The sequence below is a fragment of the Bos indicus x Bos taurus genome, chromosome X (genome assembly GCF_003369695.1).
Source record: "Bos indicus x Bos taurus breed Angus x Brahman F1 hybrid chromosome X, Bos_hybrid_MaternalHap_v2.0, whole genome shotgun sequence".
NCBI lineage: Eukaryota > Metazoa > Chordata > Mammalia > Artiodactyla > Bovidae > Bos > Bos indicus x Bos taurus.
The window spans coordinates 31938510-31963214 of NC_040105.1; the positions used below are offsets into that span (position 1 = coordinate 31938510).

General features: G+C 34.9%; 1 protein-coding gene across 9 annotated transcripts in view; it reads right to left on the reverse strand.

Moving 5' to 3' along the window:
* The window catches only part of DMD (dystrophin), a 2656945-nt gene that overhangs the window by 1487464 nt on the left and 1144776 nt on the right, over positions 1-24705 (reverse strand). For all 9 annotated transcript variants that reach the window (XM_027533579.1, XM_027533577.1, XM_027533571.1 and 6 more), the window contains 2 exons: positions 18094-18217; positions 4910-4997 (listed from right to left, as the gene is read on the reverse strand). In XM_027533579.1, the coding sequence (XP_027389380.1) occupies positions 4910-4997; positions 18094-18217 (212 nt within the window). The remainder of the gene's footprint in view (positions 1-4909; positions 4998-18093; positions 18218-24705) is intronic.

Below are 24705 nucleotides of genomic sequence, written 5' to 3' on the forward strand. Positions count from 1 at the left end.
GGGATGATGGCTTTGAAATGTTCTTTTAGTCTAATATACTAATAATTACTACTTTTATTTAAACATTTCCTTAATGTGATTGTCTTCAGGCTCTTAATTAACACATAGAAAACTACAATTAGAAATTGAAAGTGAAGCACAATTTAATGTAGAAAACATTACTAACCCTATTAGATAATTATAGGATCTCCTCTGGAAATTGTAGTAAAACCATTTTAAGTTTTTAAATGAATGTTTTGATGCAACATTTTGGTAATGTCAATTCAATTTAGTATTTCAATATTAATAAAGGAAAATAATTTATCAAAACCAGGGTCTTTTTTTGTTATATCTGACTGAAAAGGAGACTAAATATTTGATGCAAGAACATTATTTTACAAAAAGAATTAAAAATGAAGTCTAATGCTAAACAGATAAAAATGAAGTAAGCATATTTTTAGGCATAAAACTGTTCTAGACTGTCCTGAAGTCCCATAATCTCATTCAAACAATGAAAAGCTTTTGCTCTAAAGTTATGCAAATGAGTTAAAAAGCTGTTCAAAATATTTGAAACCTGTGTTTATTAATAATCTATATTACTGATATGATAGCAATATACTTGATATTTAATAGCTAAAATTTTCTAAAATTTTAATTAGTTTATATCATTTTGTATTTAAATTAATATAAAAATAAACATTAAAGAGGGTCCATATTGTATATTGTTTTAATTTAAATAAATAAAAATCTGGAAATTCCCCTTCTCAGAATATCACAATTACAGGAAACATAAGTAGATCACTAGGTACCCAATTTCATCTCCCACTTACTCTCATTAAAGTTCTAGGATGTGAATAATTTATACAGACTAGGGCTATGATACTAATCTTATATAGTGACAATAAACTTCATAAAGATTCTATTTGTGAAAAATTTCTCCAACAAGATGAAGAGCTCTCCACCATTCAACACTATAACACTATCCCCCATACTTATCTGATCAACTGATTTTGATACAGGAGCAATAAATTCAATGTTAATTAAAAGAAACAGTTAAATAGATAAATCAGTTATATCAAAATTCCATGTCAAAATCCCAGAAATTAACATTTTATATAACATTCTCCCTTTTAGTATCACTGTAGCCTCCATTTTGAGTCCATTCTGAGCGTGAAGATCCTTTATAGTCTTCTAAAAGAACTGATACACTTAAGAGGAAAATGTTCATGTATAGCTTTTATGTATACAAATAATTTATGCAAACTTTTGATTTAAAAAAAGGTCGCAAATGAATGAATAAGAATCTCTTACTGAATTCCTGCATATTATTCAAGTATACATCATTCTACTTAAAAATTCATAATATAGTTGATATTAAAACTTAAAATATTTAATAGCAACTGTATTATAATATTCTGCTTATAACACTTGGCATTTGATAAGATGCAGCCAAAATGAAAATTATCTTCTAATTGATCATAACTTCTATTTAACCCTGCAAAACTAAACATGTGTTATGAGAAACAGTGTTTTCAGGACATACAATTGATTTTTAGCACAACTTTGCAACATCAAATGAAAGCAGTTTCTTCAATATTGGCATCATGGTAATAATCTCTGTATTTTTAACCATTTTGAGACACTACCTCACTCTGTTTCTCAGCGCCTTTCTTAAATTGATTTGGCAAATGCCTTCAGGACTAACAGATACTTTTTCTTTTGCATTTCTTAAGCGGTACTAAAACTTCATGCTTTCAGTAGATACTTAGAAATGGCCAAAACTGATTTGGAAATATGTTTGGAAATATACCATTTGGGGTCAAAACTGATGTAAACTATAAGCATTGAGGAATCTTTTTTTGCAAGTCTTAGAGTTTCATTCTGAAGGTAAGAGAGTTCCAAAATCATTTTAGATACTTTAAACATGCTCTAATCTGATGATAAATTATTTTATTTAAAAATTCAGTTTCCTATGTGTGTGTACACACACATATATAGTTATGGAATGCTTTCTTTAAAATATAATAGCTATATTTATGCTTATCTCCATACGTATTTTAAATTATGAATATATGTTAGGTGTTGCTATCATGGGGAATCAAACATTTAATGTATATATATTAGTATTACTTGGATATAGTTATAACATCATATAAGAATGATCTGCCTTTATCTTAATTTTTAAGGACAAGATATATGGTTAAAGAAATAGATATTTACATGGGATCATAAATGAAGTACCATGATTCAGCTTTCTTTTTCCTTTCTATAAATAAAAACAAGGATGTGTTTTATATGGTTATGAATTTTATTACACTCCATAGTCACACTTGAGAAAGGAAATTCTTAACTTGCAAATTTAAGAGCTTTACTGAGGTAACTGTTGAGAAATCTGGTTTAGAGAAACTTCAGTGTGTCTTTCAACTTCATGAACCACATCAGTATACTCTAGCATTTGGTTCTATGTTGGTGGAGCAGCTGCAATTTAGGATTGGGGGTTCCTCTGAAATATACCTAGAGAGGTACTCCAAGCACTTACTGCATGTCTGGCTTAACTCACAACTTGCACAATTGCTTAAAATAAACACTAAGCAATAACAAAATGATAAGTTAGAATCTTTGAGTGTACTTTTTAGTAATTATGTAAATTGTTTGATTGAATGGAGCAAAGTAGAACTATCTATGCTCTATTTATAGCTCAAATCTGAAATTAATTATGTATCACTTACACCAAATAGTCATTAACAGAACACATGAGAAGCTTAAAATTTGGTCAATATAGTCATCCAATGAGGAATGTCTCAAATCACACCCCCATCCCTTACTGCTCTTTGCATTGTACAGAAATTAGAATTTTCCTTCAGAAGTGTTATTTTCTGACTGAAATTACCAATGTCGTTATCTCAATTACTGCCTTAATTTTGCTTTGCTAAATAGAATTTAATCGGCCAATTAATATTTATTAAAGACCTAGTATAGATCATGATTTTTCTTCATGCTTCCAAAATTTTGAGCTATGAGGGCAATAATCTAGAAAACTATGTTATCACTAATCATAGGATCATTTTAACCCGTGCATTGTGTTCAGTTGCTTCAGTAGTGTGTGACTCTGCGTGACCCTATGAACTGTAGCCTGACAGGCTCCTCTGTCCATGGGATTCTCCAAGGCAAGAATACTGGACTGGATTGCTTATAGCCTCCTCCAGAGGATCTTCTGGACCCAGGGATTGAATCTGTGGCACCTCCTGCATCTTCTGCCTTGTAGACAGATTCTTTACTGCTGAGTCGCCTGGTAAGCCCTTTAACCCTGCATATCATTTCAATTTAAAAACATCATTACTTAATTTCTAAATTTTAACTTATTTTTTTAGTTTAGTCATTCAGTCGTGTCTGAATCTTTGCAGCCCCATGGACTATAGCCCACCAGGCTTCTCTGTCCATGGGATTTCCCAGGCAAGAATATTGGAGTGGGTTGCCATTTCCTTCTCCAGGGGATCTTGCCAACCCAGGGATCAAACTTGCATCTCTTAAGTCTCCTGCATTGGCAGGTGGGTTCTATTTTTTGAGTAATTCAGTGTATACTACTATCAGATAATCTGAGTTAAGGTCTGCTTTATATTTGATTATGAACCAAGGCCATTTAAAGTAGAGACCATGTAAAAGTATAGATTTTATATCAGTTTATAAAAATGAAAAAGTGATAATGCAGTTACCAGGGGGAAATTATATAACAGTATAAGGATATTTTTAGATCATATAATTTTATGTAATATGAATATGCTGTTGTCAAACTCATCAGTTAAACTGCCCAGCAAACATGTATCTAAACAACTATATTTTTTGTTTTTTGCATCTTCTATATATTCTTTAACTTGTTAACCCAACCATCAGCTATCATATTTGCTTGCCTTTATTTTTAACCAAATATAGTCATGAGGCCCATTAGAAGGAGAAAATGAATTTATTTCCTAGGAAGATCATCGAATTTTTTAATGCCAACATGGCAATTAAAGCAAAAATAATTCAAACACAGAATTTATGCCTCAGAATGCAGGCAGGTACTGGAAAAAGGTGACATGCCTAACAAAAACATTTGTGACATTTGATTTTTATATTCTTATAAACATATTCTTAAAAAAATAACCTTGTTTGGAAATAGCTTTATAGGGACAGGGGAGCCTGGTAGGCTACAGTCCATGGAGTCACAAAGAGTCAGACACGAATGAGTGACTAAGCACATACACACACTGATTTTCATAAACTACTTACACCTAGAAATGAATACGGTAGTATAACAATGACAACTGGAAAGAACTTTGTTTATAATTGACATCAATAGCATTTTGTTCAGACACCTTTGGGGTACCAAGTGTTAGCAAAAATTAATTTTAATTCATTTAATATTTGTTCTGTTACCTTTGTACCTTTACCTCAAAATAATTGAAGTTAAAAAAAAAGTTTCCCTTAGGAGACCTTTTTTTTTAAATAAGTTAAAAAATGAAAACAACACAGAAAATGTCAAATATATTATTAGCAAATAGGTATGGGAAAAATATATTCCAAAATTATTTTAAATCTGATTATAATCACTTTACATATATCATATGATTGCTTACATTTCCATTTATTTCTGCAAATCTTGTTTTCTTAAATCATTTGGACAAATGTAAGCAGACTTTGCACTAAAATTGATTTCTCAGCAACAGACTAATAAAATATTCTACCACATCTCATTTTCTTCCATTGGACTCAAAGTTGAATTTCCTCAAATAATCTGCTTTGCATTAAGAAACAATAATAAAAAGCTCATAAACTCACTTTAAATTTTCATTCAGGAAGTGCTTGTCTGATATAATTCAGCTGATAAATATGAACCTATGTGTTTATCAAATCCCTAAGAAGATTATCTAAATCAACTCCGTGTAATTACCATTCACCATCTGTTCCACCAGGGCCTGAGCTGATCTGCTGGCATCTTGCAGTTTTCTGAACTTCTCGGCTTTTTCTCGCTCTATGGCCTGCAGCATGATAGCAAAGGTGAGTATTCAGTACAAGGATTGTGAAACTACACAGTAATTATAACTTCTACTTGCCCTTTCAAGCCTTAAGATATTTCACTCTTTCAGTTTATCGTGAGAATCTAAAGATATTTTTCTCAAGTTCTTGGCAATAGATGCATCAAAATGGCAACGAAGCACAAGTCTTTTTCATAGTAAGTTGTTTCTTAAAAAAAATAAAAATAAGATGTCTACTGTTAACATTTTTTACCTAATAGTTTCTGAAGCATTATAAGTTAAGACTGCCCCCGCAAAAGGAACCAAAGTCAAATCATAACAAACCATGAAACGATAAAGTGTTAGATCATTAAAATGGAATTTACCTTTTAAAAATACACCACTGAAATTGTTCCTAATAACATCAGTATATATTCTTTATTAAAAATAAAACAGAAAATACAATAAGTATACACAATGGGAAAAAGTATACTAGCATAAATCATTTAGTGGAAAAAAACCCATATTTATCTAAATATAAGACTGCAGGTTAATTTTTCTAAAATTGTCAAAGTACTCCCATTTCAAGGAAAAAGAAATTGAGTTTCATAAAGTTTCCTAAATCCCTTTGCTCATTTCTCTTAACCAAAGTTAACTTTTAAACAACAGAAACACAGTAACTTAACAAAATGTAATATTTGATACTGTTGAGCTTAGCAAATAATGTCTCTACAGAGACATCAATTCTAAGCTATCATGCAGTAGAACTATACTACTATAGTCATTAAAAAGCTATAGCTATAACAATGTTATATGTCCTGAAAGCATCTGCAGAAAAAACAAGCTATAATATATTAAACATATAATGAGAGCAATACTTCTATGATTTAATAGTCGCCTTATACAAAGATTTCACTTGAGTTTGTGGCAGCAGGTTTTTATACATCAGACTGTTTTGTAAAGCTTTTAGATTTATAGGCATTTAAACAAATATTCCAGATTTTAATATTGGAGTACAGGTGGGAAGCATATAATAGATATATGCACACTCTGAGGAGCATTGTTCGATAGAACTTTCAGCAAGAATGGACAGAGTTTGTATCTGCATCCCACTAGCCACATGTGTTTGTTTATTGAGCGCTTGAAACATGGCAAATACAACTAACTGGGTATAATAACTTTTAATTTAATCTAAGTTGACTTAAATTTTAAAAGCTACAATGTCTCAACTGTAATCGCAGAGTGCAGATCTAGTGTCTTCCCTCTGAAAGCAAAGAGTTAAAGACAGACACACAGATCTAGATATGCAGACATAAGTATAGATACAAACAATATGACAACACTAAAAATACTTTCAGATAAGTAAGTAATCATCTAAATTGGACAATTCTCCAAGCATATCAAATGCTGGGAATGCTCATAAAATAATCCATATATTTTTAAATATTTTAAAAGATTCTCCAATTTAAAGAAGTAGTCACAAGTGAATAGAGTTATTTAAATTTATTTTAAAAAGAGTTCCATGAACTAGGATTATTGGATTCAAGGTCAAAGAAAGCAAAATTCTAAAAGAGCTGATAGATAATAGAATACATCCAATCAGGAAAAAGGTAACATACATTAAAACTAATCAAATTTAGAAAAGTGAAATAAAATACTATAAAATGTCAGTCCTTTTTATAAAAGTATTTATAGCCTAGCTGGAATATAAACACTTTAAATTATGACATCAAGGGCAGCAAATGAGAACACAGTTTCATGTAATTGGTACCAAAACTCCAAAGGTTATAGAAACATTTTAGTATCTTGGATTCTACTTGAAATTTTCTAAGTACACAGACTGTGGTGCTTGGGGATTTATATGTTCCCAGGATCCCATACCAATTAGCAGGTGAAACTTCTGGGTTATCTTGAAAGTCAGTTTCACAAAGACATTACTGAATTGTTTACAAAAGCATGTGCACAACCATGGAAGGTTCTAGCTTGCTACTTGAACTGAAAAGTCCATGAAAATAAAGGAGCCACAATACACTGCTAAAGATAAGAACATAGACGAAGCTCTAAAATTCACTTTTTCTTAATTCTCAAGTTTTGTCTTCTAAATTATCTGTCCCTCGCATCTAATTGCCATGTTTCCTAACACTTTAAATTTATTCTCTATTAAAAGATAAATGGTCTTTGCAAAGGACTCAGCAAAAAATAAGCATATTCTAAGTAAATATATGACGTTCAAATACTCCCACTATCAAGAGCTACAGCAGGATTTGAGGTGTCTTAAATTTTAACTACATCAGGTTAAAAAAAAAAAAAGAGAGAGAAAATAAATACTCGTACTATAACAAAATGACAACAAGGACAATAAGAACAAGCTGTGTTCTTCAACAGTTTTAGAATTACCATTTTCTATCACAGTAGCATCTATTTTATCTACATTGAGTTTTTTTAATATATTAAATTATATAAAGAGTAGAATCAGAATACCATGTTGTCTTTATAAATAATGAAAAGAAATTATTAATGGCCTTCTAAATGTCATGATCATTATCTCTTTATTCTAAGCATCTAATGGAATAATCAATTAGTATTACTAACAGAGAGACAAAGATAATTGAATATCTTGGGGGCAATATTTGAGGTTAAATAAACCTTGCTTGGTTAGCCATATTATTCCAATTGTTCTAATTTATGTAACAATAACCAGCATCTCACCACAACAAAACAATAATCTCTGGAGTAGGTACACTCTCCCATTTTGACAGAGGAGGAAAGCAAGACACAGAGAAATTTGTGAAAGATTTGAAAACACTGACATAACCATGAGAAAAAATGGAGTGCCTAACCCTGTGTACCAAATTACTGTGCATGTGCATTATTTTATATGTGCTTCATAGTAATTCTATCAGATAGACAGCATTATTTTCTCCTATTTTACACAAGATAAAACTGAGTGCCAATAAAATTATCAAATATCCAAGATCACAGAAGTAAAGGGAATTCCTTGGTGGTGCAATGGTTAGGACATTGCTTCCATTCCTGGAGGCACGGATTTGATCCTTGGTCAGGGAACTAAGACCCCACAAGCTGCCCGGCATGGCCAAAACCAAACCAACAACAACAAAAAAAGATCACAGAAGTAGAAAGCTTTAGACCCCTGATGATCCAATTACAAGTTAAGGTCTCTTTCAAACATACTCTGCTGCTTCTAGAGGTATTTCAATGAAGATGAATCAAACAGATTTGAACAGATGTGATTCCAACTCACAGTAAAGATAACCTGATAGTTTGGAATTCATCAGAGATGGCATTCAAAATATTAATGCAGCATAGGCACCAAGGTATCAGAAGGAATGCCTGGTCACTTGATATATACACTTGACAGTCTGTAAGCTGGCTGGCAACGGTGTACAACCCAATTACTATACTCCATAGGCAATGTATATTCCATGCAAACTGAGGAACTGAGGCACAGAGATACAGATTTAAGAAGCCGTTTAATAGCCTCTTCATATTCGTCCATGTTTACATGATACCTGAGTTCTGATAAGTTACATCACTTTAAAGAGGAATATTGGAAAATAAAGAGAAATACTGGCACAAATGTGCCTTGAGAAGTATGAAGCTGTTAGTGAAGAGTCCAGCAACTTTCATTTCATACACAGCTATAGATGGTTGACTAAAAACAAAATGAAAAAATGTAGGGCAGCAAAGAGACAGGAATGAAGGTAATCAAAAGTTTGAACCAACAGACTTTAGTTGGTTCTAATCTCAGTTGGTTCGAAGGCTGTCCCCACTGCTTTCTGCTGTTTGACACTCAGAAAGTGTCACTGGTTGATTCTCAGTCCTCAACTTACTTATCAGGATAATTTGGTTCAGACCAGTCCTCTTCTTGGGAATACTGATGTGACTTCCTAGAATATGAGCACACACTTCCTCCAACCTCAAAGACTGCCTTACTCAGTCTGCTATGCTGGTTCCTCATCTCCCAGACCTCTACATTTAGCATGTTCTCGGACTCAACTATATTTACATTCATTCAGTCCAATGACTTTGCATCCTTCTTGACTCTTTATCTCAAACCCCACAGGCAATCCACCAGAAAATCCTACTGACTCACCTCAAAATACATCCAGAGAGTGATGTTGCAACTGTACTCACTACTACTGCACTAGTCAAAAGACCCCCATCATCTCTCACGAGTCTGGATGTTTCAGAATAACCTACTAAATGGTATTTCTACTCCTGCCTTTGCCCCCTAATGATACACTCTCAACAGAGATGACAGAGGAAGCCAGCCCACTCTCCAGAAGTTCCCTTCTCACACAGAGCAAAAGCTCAAAGTCTAACCATGTCACCCAACCTTCATCTCCCTACCCTCTCTGACCTCTTCTGTTACTCAACACCTATTTCAGCCCCAGACATAGTGTTTGTTACTCTCTCATCCTCTAGGCACTCTCTTACCTCCTCCGTCTGTGCATTTACCCTTCTCTCTGCCTTAAATGCTCCAATCTGGGGTATGTGTCCATTCTTCACTATCTTTAAATCTTTATTAAATGGTACCTTCCCAGTGAGGCTTTCAACTGCCACTCTATCTACACACACACATACACTTCTTAGCTCTCTTCCTACTTCATTGTCATCTTTGGCATTTATCAGTAACATCCTATATTAATCTGCTTAATTTCCATCTTCCCCACAGGCATATCAACTGTAGATCATGTATCCTTATGCATTCTCTTCTTTGTGCTATCTCCAGTGCCTAGAATAGGGTCTGGTATATGATAGATGCATAAAAAAGTGAGGTCTATCATAGCATAACACCTCCATATACAATGTTATGGTCTCTACCACCTACCCTCAGTTCAAAATCTCTAAGAAGGTGTACATACATAACAAATCCTGGTAGCTATACATACAGTAGTCCAACAACCATCCCAGGGGTTTAGGGGCTACAAGCTCTGAAAAGTAAAGCCGGATTCAGTTTTAAAGTCTCCTGGAAACTTTAGGTTAGATTGAGAGTTGTGCACAACAATTCTCTCTCCAACAGAATTGTTATGAAGTCCTGATAACAGGAATAAACAATGGCTCAAACAGAAAACAAAGAGTACTATGTAAAGTTCACCAAGTTAAAACAATAGAATCTCACCTCGGTACTTGCAATAGAATGAAGAAAATAACATATTAAAAAAAAGAACCGAGTATAAACTCCCGACAACAGCCTACCAAACAAAACTCAGGAAACATTTTTGGCATCTTTGCTAAGATATCCTGGACTCCAGGAAAAAGTGACATAAAATTATGGGACTAGACAATGCTGAATTTAATAGAAACGAAATGAAATAGCAAGGCAACAGAGACACCAATCTCATAAGGATCACGATCCTCAATTCTTACTGGAGACTGTAAAATGGAGAACTGATACTGAACAAAAGACAAAGGAATGTTTCTTGACTATGATACTAATCAGGATTCTCTGGACTCAGTAGTAATTCCATTTGGCAAGTAGAGAGTATCATATTTTCAAGTACTCTAAGTTATTCCTGAATTTTCAGACTATACAAAATCTTTGGCTATGCTGGCATGTCGGAATGTTTTGTTACCCACTAGAGAATAAGTGTAACCACATTTTAGTGGTCTCAAAAATTTTGGAGATTAATTTTTTCTCAGATTTTCTCAAATGTTTCAGCATCTTCACTCTTTCTTCCTCTTCCATGGTTCTAAATCAATCAGTCAGTCAATCTCTTTCTTTCCCTCTCTCTCTCCCTCCCTCTTACACACTTACACACACACACACACACACACACACACATATATATATATCTATATATATATATTTTTTTACACATAAATATATGGGCTGCCTGGTGGCTCAGTAGGTAAAGAATCTGCCTGCCATGCAGGAGACCTGGGTTTGTTCCCTGGGTTGGGAAGATCCCCTGGAGAAGAAATGGCAACCCACTTCACCATTCTTGCCTTTGAAATCTCATGGACAGAGGAGCCTGGAGGGCTACAGTCCATGGCATCACAAGAGTCAGATACAGCTTAGTGACTAAATAAAAACATTAGAGAGATGCTGGTAAAAAGGAGGACATGTAGGACACAGAAAAGAGAAGTTTACTAGTTCTTCAATAAGCTGATTAAAAATACTTACAACCTCTTGTCCTCCTTCTTACCAGCATCTCTTTAATGTGTGTGTGTGTGTGTGTGTGTGTGTGTGTGTGTAAACTTTCTCCTTGTTTTAAGGCCAAGAGCATCATCTGAATGTTAAGGATGGCACCCATTTTCTTACACACATTTCATCTTCAATGTTAGTCCAAATATGTATAGTTAGCTTTTAGCCCTCACTACTATACAGAATATGAAAGGCTCCAATATTCTTCTTGCCAGGTACAATGCTTCTTATAACATTAAGTACTGATAACTAAACAACCTATTTAAAATCACCTTATTCATGAAATCATGTCTGCCCTTGACATATGAGCTTTTTCTAATCTTTCTTCCTGTAGAGCCTCATCCAGCTTTTCTGCATGTGTGTTCCTTAATATCTGTTTATCATATATGTAAGCCTATGCATATATATGAGTGATATGTATACAATATTTTAATTTTAATTTTTTTCTTTTTGTAATAGAACACAGTTGGGAAATAATTTTCTCTCAGAGAATAATGCATTAGTCAGTATATACTCTGTATGTGATCCTATGTTTAGAAGCTACTACTAGAATCTAAAGTATCTGGTACACAAAATTCAAGTAAAAAAGGCATCGGTGGACCATTCTATGAGTAATGTATTGTTCATTTTCAAATATATAATATGCTCACAAAAATTCTTACAGCTCATCAGGAAATTATGAATTCTAAAGTGTATACCTTCAAGTGCAAAATAAAAGACAATTCAAATCACTGTGTTGGACCCATGAAACTAATATAATAGTGGGTGTAAATTATAATTCAAAAAATAAGATAATTGATCAAAAAGGCAATTTAGTTGTATTATAAAGAAAAAATGAAACATAATCAGCATAAGTTCTAAGCAAAGTATACAGAAAAGAGACGTTTACTAGTTCTTCAATAAGCTGATTAAAAACACTTACAACCTATTTTTCTCCTCCTTACCAGCATCTCTTTAAAAGACGCCTCCTTTCATGACATCTTCTCTAATTAATATGAAAGTCAGTTCCACATTCCCCAGAGTCCTACTCTGACTATAGAAGCAATTAATTTTCTTTTCACTTAAGATTCTATAATGAAGTTTTACCCTTTGACAGAAAAAGTAATTTATTCACTCAAATGTTTATTCGGAAGATGTTATATCCTTCATATTGGTAGCAGAGCCTGACTTAAAATGTGTCTGCAAAACTGAAAAAAAATCACTTACTCACATAGTGAAACATTAATTAGATTAAATATCAGGCACTAGATTACACACTGCAATACCAAAACCAAACTAAGCCAAATCAAAAGAAACAGGGGAAAAAAAAAAAGTCAGAGTAAGTTTCTGGTTTCCAGAAACCAACACTATAATAAATGTAACAATAGTCATAAATCACTCTGGATAAGTAAAAAAGAATTAGGTCATGGTAGCCCTCATAAAGGCAACATGAAGACTGACTTAGTCAATGGCTTTCAGACAAAGGCTACCAGAAACACACCTGTAGATTAACAAAGTTTATTTATTTGTTGTAAGAAGTCATGGCATCTAATAGGGAACTATTGGGATATGTTGCTAAGAGGATGTTACAATAGTTTAGAGGGCTTGGGCTTGTGTAAAGTGATGCAGATGGTCAAGGAAGTAAAGCTTTGCCTTTATTAGATGCTGTAAGGAAGTGAAGGTGATTCTATGATTGCTGTGCTTAGTCACTCAGTCATGTCTGACTCTTTGTGACCCCATGGACTATAGCCCACCATGCTTCTCTATCCATGGGGATTCTCCAGGCAAGAATACTGGAGTGGGTTGCCATGCCCTCCTCCAGGGGATCTTCCCAACCCAGCGATCAAACCCAGGTTCCCACATTGCTGGTGGATTCTTATCAGCTGAGCCACGAGGGAAGCTCAAGAATACTGAGTGGGTAGCCTTTCCCTTCTCCAGGGGATCTTCCCAACCCAGTAATCGAACCAGCGTCTCCTGCACTGCAGATGGATCATTTACCAGCTGAGCTACCAGAGAAATCCATGATTCTATGATTGGATATCTTAAATTTTCTTATCTCGGTTGCAGGAAGAATGTAGAAAGATTAAAGCCATGATTAGTAAAGGAAATGATCTGCCATATTAGTGAAGAGGAAGGATATTTGGGTCATTTTGGGTGGTATGGACCAGTGGTCCCCAGTCTTTTTAGACACCAGGGACCAATTTCACGGAAGACAATTTTTCCTTGGACCAGGGAGGGGGATGGTTTTGGAATGATTCAAGTGCATTACACTTATCGTGCACTTTATTTCTATTATTATTACATCAGGTCCACCTTAGATCATCAGGCATTAGATCCCAGAGTTTGGGGACCTCTGGTTTGGACAGTGTCAGTATTTTTTACTGTACTGAGACATGATTACATAATGGTCACATTTCTGTTGCGATCCATCATGATCATGGAGTGGCCTTGTCTGATGTTAGCACTGTGAGCAGTTCATCATATTTAACATGAGAACTTGACAGACGAGTTGCAAGCACCACTACAGTCTCCAGCATCTCCAAGGCCTAATGGCAGTGCCCAGCTAGCTCCCGGGTCTCAGTGGCTGCTCTCTTCTTTCTCAAATGAATACAAACAAAGGCAAAAACGATACTAGCTATGTTTTAGTAAGTTTGCTTTGGCAGAAATGAGGTGGAAACCTCTAAAGGAATACAACATTAGTGGCTGTGAAGGCAGCTAGGGACTGTCATCTTAAACCCAAGTGAGCTATGACGTTAGCTTTAATCAGGGCTCTGGTGATGGGAATAGAGAGGATTGGATAGTTTTAAGAGTTGTTAAGGGAATGAGATTAATTGAATTTGTCAAAGGGTAGACTTGTGAATGGTAGGAAAAAAAAAAAATCTAGATGACCCAGTTCGCTTTCGGGTATCTGGGTGATGCTGCTGGAAAAGGAACAATAAAAAGAAAGAATAAAACAGGGCTGGGGAGATTGAAGGCAGATATTCAATTAAATGCGTCTATTAGGCAATGAAATATACTGGACTGGGCTTTAGGGAAAAGACATAAGCTAAAGACCCACATTTGGGGATCATGAAAAAACAGATGCTATTTAAATGGGAAGTAATGAGAATAATCTAGAGAGAAAAACAAGGGAAGAACTGTGGAGCATTTCAGTATTAAAGGAAAAACAAAATGAAACAAATGGGCAAAAACTTAAAAAGGTAAATAGTAGTGAATAGTATCCCAAAATCCAAAGGAGGAAATACTTTCATGAAGGACTAAGAGGTTAATGGAGTTTAGTCCTGCAGAGAAGTTAAGGGAAAATACACACACACACACACACACACACACACGTATATGTTTATAGGAGAGGAAGATTTTCTCAAAGATAGAAAAGCAGCCTGTTTAAAGGCTGATTCTTTATCATCAGAAAATAGGGAGAGATTGAAAAAATGGGGGTGGGGTTAAATGAAAACAGAATCCTAAGAACACAGACAGTGGAGATATTGAACAACACCCATCCCCTGGGATTGAACAACACCCATCCCCTGGGATTAGCCCTAAGGAGTCAAAGCAGTCTCTTCCACTGAGGCAGAGGAAAAGAAAGAGACCATGAACACAAATACATGAAATATAAGAGATACTATTTTAACTAAAATAAGACGAAAATTCACCTACTGTAAATGGTGGGGAAAAGTTTAAGAGACCCATTAAAATTTGAAGTAATTATGGAGAGAAGTTGAGAAATTTACTAGGAAAGTATGGAAAGCTTAGGAAGAAGTACTGATGAGTCTCTTAAAGTGTGGCAGTTTAGAAATGGAGTAATGAAGTGTCTAAGGTATTGTTAATTTAAGTGGGTAGGTGAATTGAGGAGATGAGAGAAATGGAAGCTTTTGGAGACAGCAAGACAGCCCAAATGAACTGAGATTTTTAAGGACTAAGGCACAATTTGGGTGGAGGAGATTGAAGACTTTGGCATCAGGTTCACAATGAGAAAACAATAGAATAAACTGGTGAATGACAGATGGCAACTTGACATGAAACACAAGGGAAGAGAGAGTTTTACATAAGAGTGGTATCTTTGGAATTGACCCTGAGAAGTGAGTAGACTAGCAATTGCAAAGGAGTGGTGGAGTGAGTCATTAGTCTTTGTGGTGATCCAAGGGTACAAGTCTTTTCTGTGTATGAACAGAATGGGTCTATGGGACAGAAAGTTTGTTTTAGAAGAAGGGTTTCTGAGTGTAAAGTGAATGAGTGTGAGAAAGCACACAGAAGAGGAAGTGAGACAGAGGAAAGAGTACAGAAGAGCAAATTGATGAGGATATTAGAAAGGACAGGTGAAGAGAGGTTCCTATATTCTAGTGGCAGACACAAATAACAGAGATAATGGAAACAAATTAATTGTCTTGAAGATTTCCAACAGAACTTGGTGAAAAGTTGGTCTGATAAGTCTAGGTTCCAGGAAGAGCCCAAGGCCTGTTGACCTGAACAGCTACAAGGAAGGCTTTCAGAACATTGGAGAGGTATAAAATCACCTTATGGTAAGAAGAGGTTGTTTTGAGCTTCTCTGGTGGCTCAGTGGTAGAGAATCCTCCTGCCAATGCAGGAGACATGGGTTCGATCACCTGTAAAATCAGCTGGAAAGTCTGAACTGTGGCAACATTAACAGAATGAGTGAAGGAACATCTAGGAGTCTAGTAAAGTCTCAGAGGGTCTCAGCACTGATCTTAAACCTTTACAGACATAGAAACCATCTGTGGATCTTTTCTAAATGCAAATTGACTTATCAAGCCTGAAAACAATCCTACAGTTCTAAGCTCACAGGCGATGCCAATATTGGTTGTCCAGGGTCCACACTGTCAGTAGAAAAGTCCCTAGAACTCAACTCTTAAATAAGTGTATTATGTTAATTATATGGATAAAACACATGGTTAATACAGAAGGAACATTTCTGTCTGATTTAAAAATATATAAAATTGAAGGGATGCTATCCTAGGATATGCTAACTGGGTGAAAGTGCTTGATTGCTTCATTCATTTATTACTTCAAGTGAAAGATGAAAAAGAGGGAGTGATATTTAGCCATTTTTAATGGCTGCCTAAAAATGAATTAATACCACTCAAGCTCATGAGACGGGCCTCCCATGTGTTCATAATAACCTACATAAGTGGACAGGTGAAGAAGCGAGAAAATTAATGCATGCAAAAATGCATATCCATCATCATTGCTTTGTATTTCTCTCAAGGATTTTTTAATACCTATACATTATATTTAGCCTGAAGGAAATGTCTAGGTAAATCATTCCATGTCTTATTTTAGTAGGCAATTAAGAATGATGTTGTTATTTCAGAATATGAGAGGAGAAGTTGATAAAGGTGACTCACCAGGCATCAGAAAACCACTCATACACTATTGTGTATATATATATATATATATATATATATTTTTTTTAGCGCTTTCAGTCTCTCATTGCTGACACTATTGATTAAATGTAAATTGCTTCTAGGCAATCATATGATAACAGGAAACTTTTGAATTTACAGTCTTAAAATGTTAGAGCTCAATCTTCCTGCTTGATCAGTTATTTTAAGATACAGAAATAGGATGGCATATAGATAAGTAGATTGCTCAGATAGATAAAAATTTTAATTAGCTAATAACATGTCTATCCAAGGTGATTCATACTTTCAGTGGGTCAATATGTCGCATGAACTCCAAAACATAGAGTGCATCTTCTCTAAGTAATTTTCTACTTGTAGAATTTCCCTCAAAAAACTATAACAAAGAATATACCTTCAAATAAGTACATTCAAATAAGACATTTTGCTATTTTCTACTATACATAATACCCTTCATTTTAATTTTAAAACTAAATTATTAACAATATAATCATAATTCCCTTTTCTTGAAACTGTTTATAAATAGTCCATTATTAAGCTGATAGCAGAATATATCAAAGCCAACAAGGAATTTAAAATAACTTTCCCATTTATAAAGTCAGCTCTCAGAAATGTTGATGAAATTATTTCTCCCTCTAAAGTAGCCTTAAAAAAAGGATTATTTTCTCCTAAAAGACATATTTTTTGTTCTCCAGAAGTTCCAACCCCACAGCAAGTATTACCTTGTATCTATATTAGTGTTGTATTTGTAAAAATCTAACAGATTTTGTAATTCATGAAATCAAATGATTGAAAGATAAAGCAGAGTTAATCCACATATGAGATCCTCCTATAACTAAAATTATTTAACATTCAAGATACCTGTTTCTTTAGCCTTCCCACTGAAAATATTTACTATTTCTGTTAGAAATTCCCTCACAAACTATTGCAAATTACCTATCAAAATGGATGTTCATATGTCAAAGTTGAAATATCAAAGCCTTGATAATGTCCCTGAAGATGAATATAGCTCTTATTAAATTAATAAAAACTGCATTGTAAAGGATAAAACTATAGTGTCTCAGTAGGGAATAAAAACAGCAAATGATCTCTTATAAATATATATTGAAAAAGGTTGGGTATCTTTTAGTTATGGTATGATTTATGATAATTATTAATGACTACAAAGTATAGCATTTTGATGATAGTGAGAACACAAAGAGAGTCTATAGTATTTGTAAGGATCAGGTCTTTTCTTTTCCATTCCATTCTGCAAGCCTACTAAAATCCCAGCCTTCAGATGAAAGAACAATGTATAAAGGGAAATCAATACGACTTCATGCTACAAAATTGCTAATTTACAGCTAAATGATATAAAAGTTAAAGACGGTTAACAAAAAGTATTCATGGGCAGTCACAGCAGAATCAGGAAAGACTTCTCTAGGCTAAACTTTGATTCTACTTGATATGTAAAACATATTTTAAAGATATATTTAAAAGCAGTATAGCATACCACATTAATTTTTTCAACTCTAAGAGAATCATAGAGTTCAGAGCACAGGGTTTACAAGCAGCAAAAGTTAGAAAAATACATAAAAATTAATGCATAACCTACATTGACTTTTTCTTTAAGGTCTGAGAAGTTGCCTTCCTTCCGATAGACTGCAAATTCAGGACTCTGTAACACGGCTTCTGAACGAGTAATCCAACTGTGAAGTTCAGTTATATCGACATCCAACCTAAGACAGGGAAGAATAAGGATCATTATTTCATGATTATCTCTTTCTTCTGTATGGGGGAAAAAAGGCAATCTATCCACATTTAGCATTCTTCTCCCAATCTGAAACTTCTGCCTGATGTCCCTATTAATGTTAATATCACTACTATTTCCCTAGTCAGGTTGGCTCAAAATTCAGTCTTCTTTGATCTGGACTTTATGATCACAGAGGTAATCTTATTCATCTCAATGTAGCAACGACCTGTACACTATCTCCTATAAGCTACTCTTCAGCCTTTGCTTGAATGTCTGCATTGATTGAAAAATCAGTATTTTCCAAGATAAATCATTTTTTGGGAACGTATTCACAACAAACAAACAAAGATTCCTGTTGGTAGCCCCCATTAAACCATACGTAGAATACTCATGTCATCTCCACAGCCATAATGAGGCTGCATTTGGTCAAGTGACTCTCTATGGCAAATGAGCTATTGGTATGTGTAATGCAAGCACAGGCTTGATTAGTCCTTGCACCTTGGATCTTGTCTTCATGGAACACACACTCTGAGAAGGCATGTGTTATATAAGAACTTCAAGGATCCTAAAGTGCTTGAAGGAAGCTCACTCTTGCCAGGCAGAGAGACCACAGGAAAACGCAAGTGGTACGGAAATGGCAACCAACTCCAGTATTCTTCCCTGAAAAAAGCCCCATGGACAGAGGAACCTGGCAAGCTACAGTTCATGAGGTCGTGCAGAGTTGGACGCAACTGAGCAGGAAGTGCCAGGCGAGTGAATAAAGCCTCCTTTGACCTTCTGACCCAACTCAAACACCAGCTGAATACATCTGAGTGCTCCAGCTGACTTCACTTAGAGCTACAGAACCGCCCACGTTGCAGGATTGTGAGATATGATAAATAACTGTTGTTTCAAGCCATTACATTTTGAGGTGGGTTGTTATGCTGCAAGAGATATGTGATCACCTACACTGTTATTCTCAAACACTCTTTTTTGCAGAGATCTATGGAGCTAATGGAAATAAACTATTAACTCTGATTAGGTGATTCAGATCCAGTTAAAGCAGAGATTTTAAGGGAGTCGCAGATGAGTTGCAAGGGTGGAGAATGTCTAGGAATCACTTGAAATTTCAGGCACAATTCTGAATGCGTGTGTGTTTTTCTTGAGAAAGAATCTATAGATTGTATCAACCTTTTGTAAAGGTTCTATGATAAAGGGAATTTAGAGACCATCTAATCCAATTGATTATAAAACAAAATAGACAAAAGTATCCAGGGAAATAAACGTATTCAATTTTCACATGAAATGCGTGGAGTATACCAAAAATACAAATACGAGATATTAAGATGCCAAGTAATGTACTGTATTCACCATGCTATAGTTTTTTTCTCCAATACAACCCTCTAATGGTTGAAATCAGCTGTTTAAATCTGCTAGAATAGTGGCGCCGACATTTTTGGTGCCAGGGACTGGTTTCATGGAACACAGTTTTTTCCAGGGACTGGGGGTGGGGGTGGAGATGGCTTCTGGATGACTCAAGTGCATTACATATAGTGTGTTCTTTATTTCTATTATTGTTACATCAGCTCCACCTCAGATCATCAGACATTAGGTCAGGCAGGTTGCGGACCCCCGCAATAGAAGATATCTGATGGTCAGCCTACACTACTCCTAGTTACTTTGATGATATTCCTTGGTTTGTGAGTATCTTACTTTCCTTAAAATTTGATTCCTAACAAAATCATATGAGGAGTGTTTACTATAATCAGGAAAGAATAGACAAGTATCTTCTTTCTTTATGAATACTTTCATAGATGTGGCCTTTAAATCAAACAAACCTGTGAAGAATTTTTTTTTATTTTGGTTGCAGGCTATTGTTTTAAAATTAAACTGATAAAAAGTTTCACAGAACACAAAACATTTCCAAAATCATGGCCTCCTTTGCTTTCTTACAAGCCTGTGCTAAATAAAGTATGATTCATCTCTTTGCTGTATGAGGAGATGGAGGATCAGAGAAATTAATTAATTGATCTCAGATTGTTAGTACCATAGGGAAGAAACTTAATTCATCTTGTTCACCATTATATCCTTCACCTCAAAGAATGCCTGATTCATAGTAATAAGTATTTACTGAGTTTCTTATTTACCAAGGCTACCCAACTAGAAATATTTAAAAAAAAGAGAGATCAGAATTCAGATATATTTTTTATTCTAAATCTCACATAACTGAATGTCAATCCTTTATTTCATTTGGATATGAATCATATATAGTATTGGTGTTTCATTTTATCATACATGGTGGCTATCTTTCCTACATTTGATTTTTGCAGAAGTTTAACTTTTAGGTCTCCTATTTCTGTGTTTGCAATGTTGATTTAAAAAGAGTCCTTCTGCATGCTACCAAAAATCTTTCTCATTGATGTTAATTAATTTATAAAATTAATAGTTTTCAACTATGGTCATTTAGTCACCCTGCAAATCCAGTGCAGGTTTCCCATAAGAATGTCTTAAGAAGGACATTTTTTTCCTTTAGCCCAGTATAAACATTTGTGTGTCTTTGCCTGTGGGCATTCACTTTGCCAGTATATAAGGCAGGCCAGGAGTACTGGGATGTTAATAGCTTAGTTATGTGAGAGTTGGGGATAGTTGGTAGATAAATAACACAGTTCCCTTGCCCTTCAGTGCAACCACCCTGAAGGATATTACACCCAGGATCTCAAAAGGTTCCCAGCTGGATTGAGTGCAGTTGCCTCCATCGAAAATCTGCTCATGTATCATCCTGTGTTGGCTGCCTTTTCCTTATCTCACTTCCTCACTTTGCTTCCTGGAATTACTTCCTAAATTAATTACCTGCATCAAAATCTTTCGTCTCCAGATCCACTCTTGTGGAAAGCCATACTAAGGCAATGATCAACAACCTCAAATGAACCCTGCATCCTGCCATGTTTAATTTTTTCACCTTAAGCTCTGACTCTCCACAGGAACTATTTTAAACTTTTCCCAAAGCTCTCAAAGCTCTGATCTGTCTTCTTTCTCCATCTATCAACAGATGACATTGATTCCTACTTGATGGAGAAAAGCACAATTATCAGATTAGAATTTCTTCCACTTCTACTTCCTATGTCCAAATAGTCAATCTTACCTGCCTGTGCCCTTCTCATTCCCTTCCAATGAGCGAGTTTCTCTTCTTCTAGTTAAACATTATTGATGGAAGATATATTAATACGCCTTTGTTACCAAAATGTTATTGACTAGAGACGTGTCAATACATTTTTAGAGAGTGATACAATTAATATCACCTTGTGAAGTTCTTAGAGCTTAAAATTGATCAAGGGTTCATTATACAACTTATGATTGTTGTTATTATTCACATTTTGCTCTGTTAGGTTTTTGCTCCAACTTGTGTATATTATAAATGTAAAATTTTCAAAAATGATGCATTACAAAATTTTAGGTGAAAAATAATTTTTCAGCGAATTTTATGCAGATATTTGCTGATTCTCCAAGTGACATATATACTAGTGTCTCAGAAGATGACAGTTCTTCAGAATACAGTTCTGATTCAGACAATGTGAATATTAGAACAACAACAACAAAAAAATGCTAGTGATTGATTCTGATACAGAAAGTGAAAATGAAACTCACAGTGCTGGAGAATGCTCTTTTCCTTCTAGAGAAATGTATATTGAAGACAACATTTCACAAAAATCAGAAGACTTTACAGATGTGTCAGATGTAACTACTGAATGTAACAACCCACAAAGTATTAGTGAAATAACAGAATTAGTTTTTGGCCAGCCAAAATAAAAATCACCAGCCACAGGCATTACTTTCTGCAAAAATCTCCCAGTCAATAATGAGTTAAAAGCCAACCTCTTTACCAGCATTTGGAACTTCATTCTCTTATGTATTCTCAGGTATCTGAGTGTATTAGTTTTTTTTTTTTTTTTAAATCTATCCACTGTAAATTCAATCCCTCTCTCTCAAGTTAATTCTTCATATGGAAATTTAAACATATTTTATTTGATTCCTTTATTAAAAATCAATACTCTCTTGACCTCCAAATTCCTCTCTTGCCATTCTCTTATCTTCTAAAGGGCAAATGTTTTGCAAGAGTTGTCCAGTTTCCTGTCAGTTCAGAGGAGCCTGGCAGGCTACCGGTCCATGGGGTCGCAAAAGAGTTGGACATGACTGAGCAACTAAACAGCAATGACATATATCTATGACTCTGATACAGCTATCTCTACTTCAAGCATTTCTTCTGAGCTCCATAGCTACATAATCATCCTCTAACTCGATGACTCCACTTGCATGCCGTGAGAACTCTTTCAATATATAATGTCAAGACTTAATGTTTGAATTTCTCTCCCAAACTGGTACCTTCTCAGTGTCCCTCAGACCTGTGAATGGCATCACCATCTATCACCTTTGATATCCTCTTCTCCCTTCCCTCCCATATTTATCAAAGTCTAATCCATCAAATATTCTATTTCTTCTGAATTTGTCTGCTTCTCAGGATCTCCTCAGTTGGCATCCTCGTTGATCTTACAGTTAAATGTGACAAAAACTACTGGTTCTAGGCAATCTTTCTGAAATTCTCCCATCTGTTCCATGCACCACGTCAAAGTATCATTTCTAAAACATACCTAATTATGTAACTTTCATTCATTTAACCATGCAAAGATTTTCCTTTTTTTTTTTAGGATAAAGAGACAAATTTCAGATCTCTTAACCCTGTACTTTAGTTTGTTCTTTATTCAAGTACTTCTAGAAATAAAACTCACTTCAAGTTTCGTAGGGAACCAAGGAGCCATCCTTCAGTCTGTCCTTCCTCCAATGAAGTGAAATCCTTCATTGACTTTTATCCACCTTTCCACTGGAAACTTTCTATAAATATTTTAGAAACTTGACTTCTTGATAATAATCCACTTTGCCCACCTTGGTGAAATTTGTCCCTTCTCCTTTACACTAGTCTGATTAAATTACACATCAAATATGCTAACTCATAAAGGTGAGATGTGAATATCCACCATTCAGTGTCAACTTCTCCCTTTATTCTTGGTTTCTCTGGTCTCACACCCTTCTGATTCAGAGTATGTCTAGTAAAGGTGGCTCACATCTGCCTACAAATCATGAAACTAAAACTTGACTCAAGATGCTAAGCTGGCATCACAGCTGGGTGAGATTTACTAAGGCCTATACTGGAAAAAGTTTTTACTAGGCCTTTACAGTGGTCTTGTTTGCACATGTGTTATAATTATCCCTTACCACCATCTCCAATCAACTGCAAAGGAAAAAGGCAGAGGATATTTACTCAGTTTGAAAGTAAATAATTTTCCCCAAAATCCTATACTTTTAGACATCTGTCTTTCTGAAAAACAGGAAATTGTGTATGTTTCCTTTGAAAACACAATTGCCCCTTCGCTTCTGCCACAAAATATATACTAAGTGCTTACTATATGCCAGACATAGAATTAAATTCCACAGATAATAGAGTTGAAAATGCAGTAGTCCACATTATTAAGGAGTTTGATGTAGTGAAGCATCCATTTGACAACAAATGCTTTAGACATCAGATGGGGGTTCAGCTCATACTGTGACTTTTGTTTAGGATAATCAAGAAACACCTTTTCACTGAATTAAGATTAAATCAGTGTCTACGCTAGAGGCTTTGCCCAGTAAATTGGTTATCTCTACACAAGGAAGCCTTTGTGGAGTCAACACCATGGTAACCGTCTGCTTGTTGCTCAGACTATGTAGAATTTAAGGGAGGCCAGGGCACCAGTTGGCATGTAGTTCTAATAACTCAGATCAATTCAGGCAACAGGATGAGAAATTTCATAGAGAGGTCTTTCCTCATTCCATGTTTTTGTTTGGCTGGTTTTATAGATTTGAAACTAGATTGCAAAAGATACTTGAACTTGCCCTTGACATAAGGATCTTTTAGAGAGTGATTATAGTCTCTTGATTTACAGATTTAATTTGAAGGGACTTCAATTTTTTTCTAGGGAATTGGTGAGTTGAATGCTTTACCTAGGGGAAAAAAATATCTGTTCATAGGCATAAGTATCAATATGTTGCACTTTCTTTCTGAAAAGGAGTGGAATAAAGTATCTATGAGTCTGTACTATTCTCATCTATTAGACTTTCTTTTTTCTCTTTTCTTTGATCACTGTGACATCTTCATTCTGGGCAACAGGTGGAACCTAAACCAAATTCTTATATGTTTTAAGCTCTGAGCTATCACTCATCTAATATTCTGTTTATATTATTTTTTTCTGTTGCTTCCACTTGAGCTTGTTTCTTCAACTATGATTTCCTTACTAAAACTTTTTCTATCTCAATGTAATAAACAGTCAACCTATACTCCAACATCGAGCATTTAATATCATCCCTTTACAGTTCTGGGACTTAAATGTCAGATGCTAGTTCGTGTTTTCCCTCTAATATTTTGCCAGTAGGCATCCACATCTCTGTATGCCATCAATGAGGATG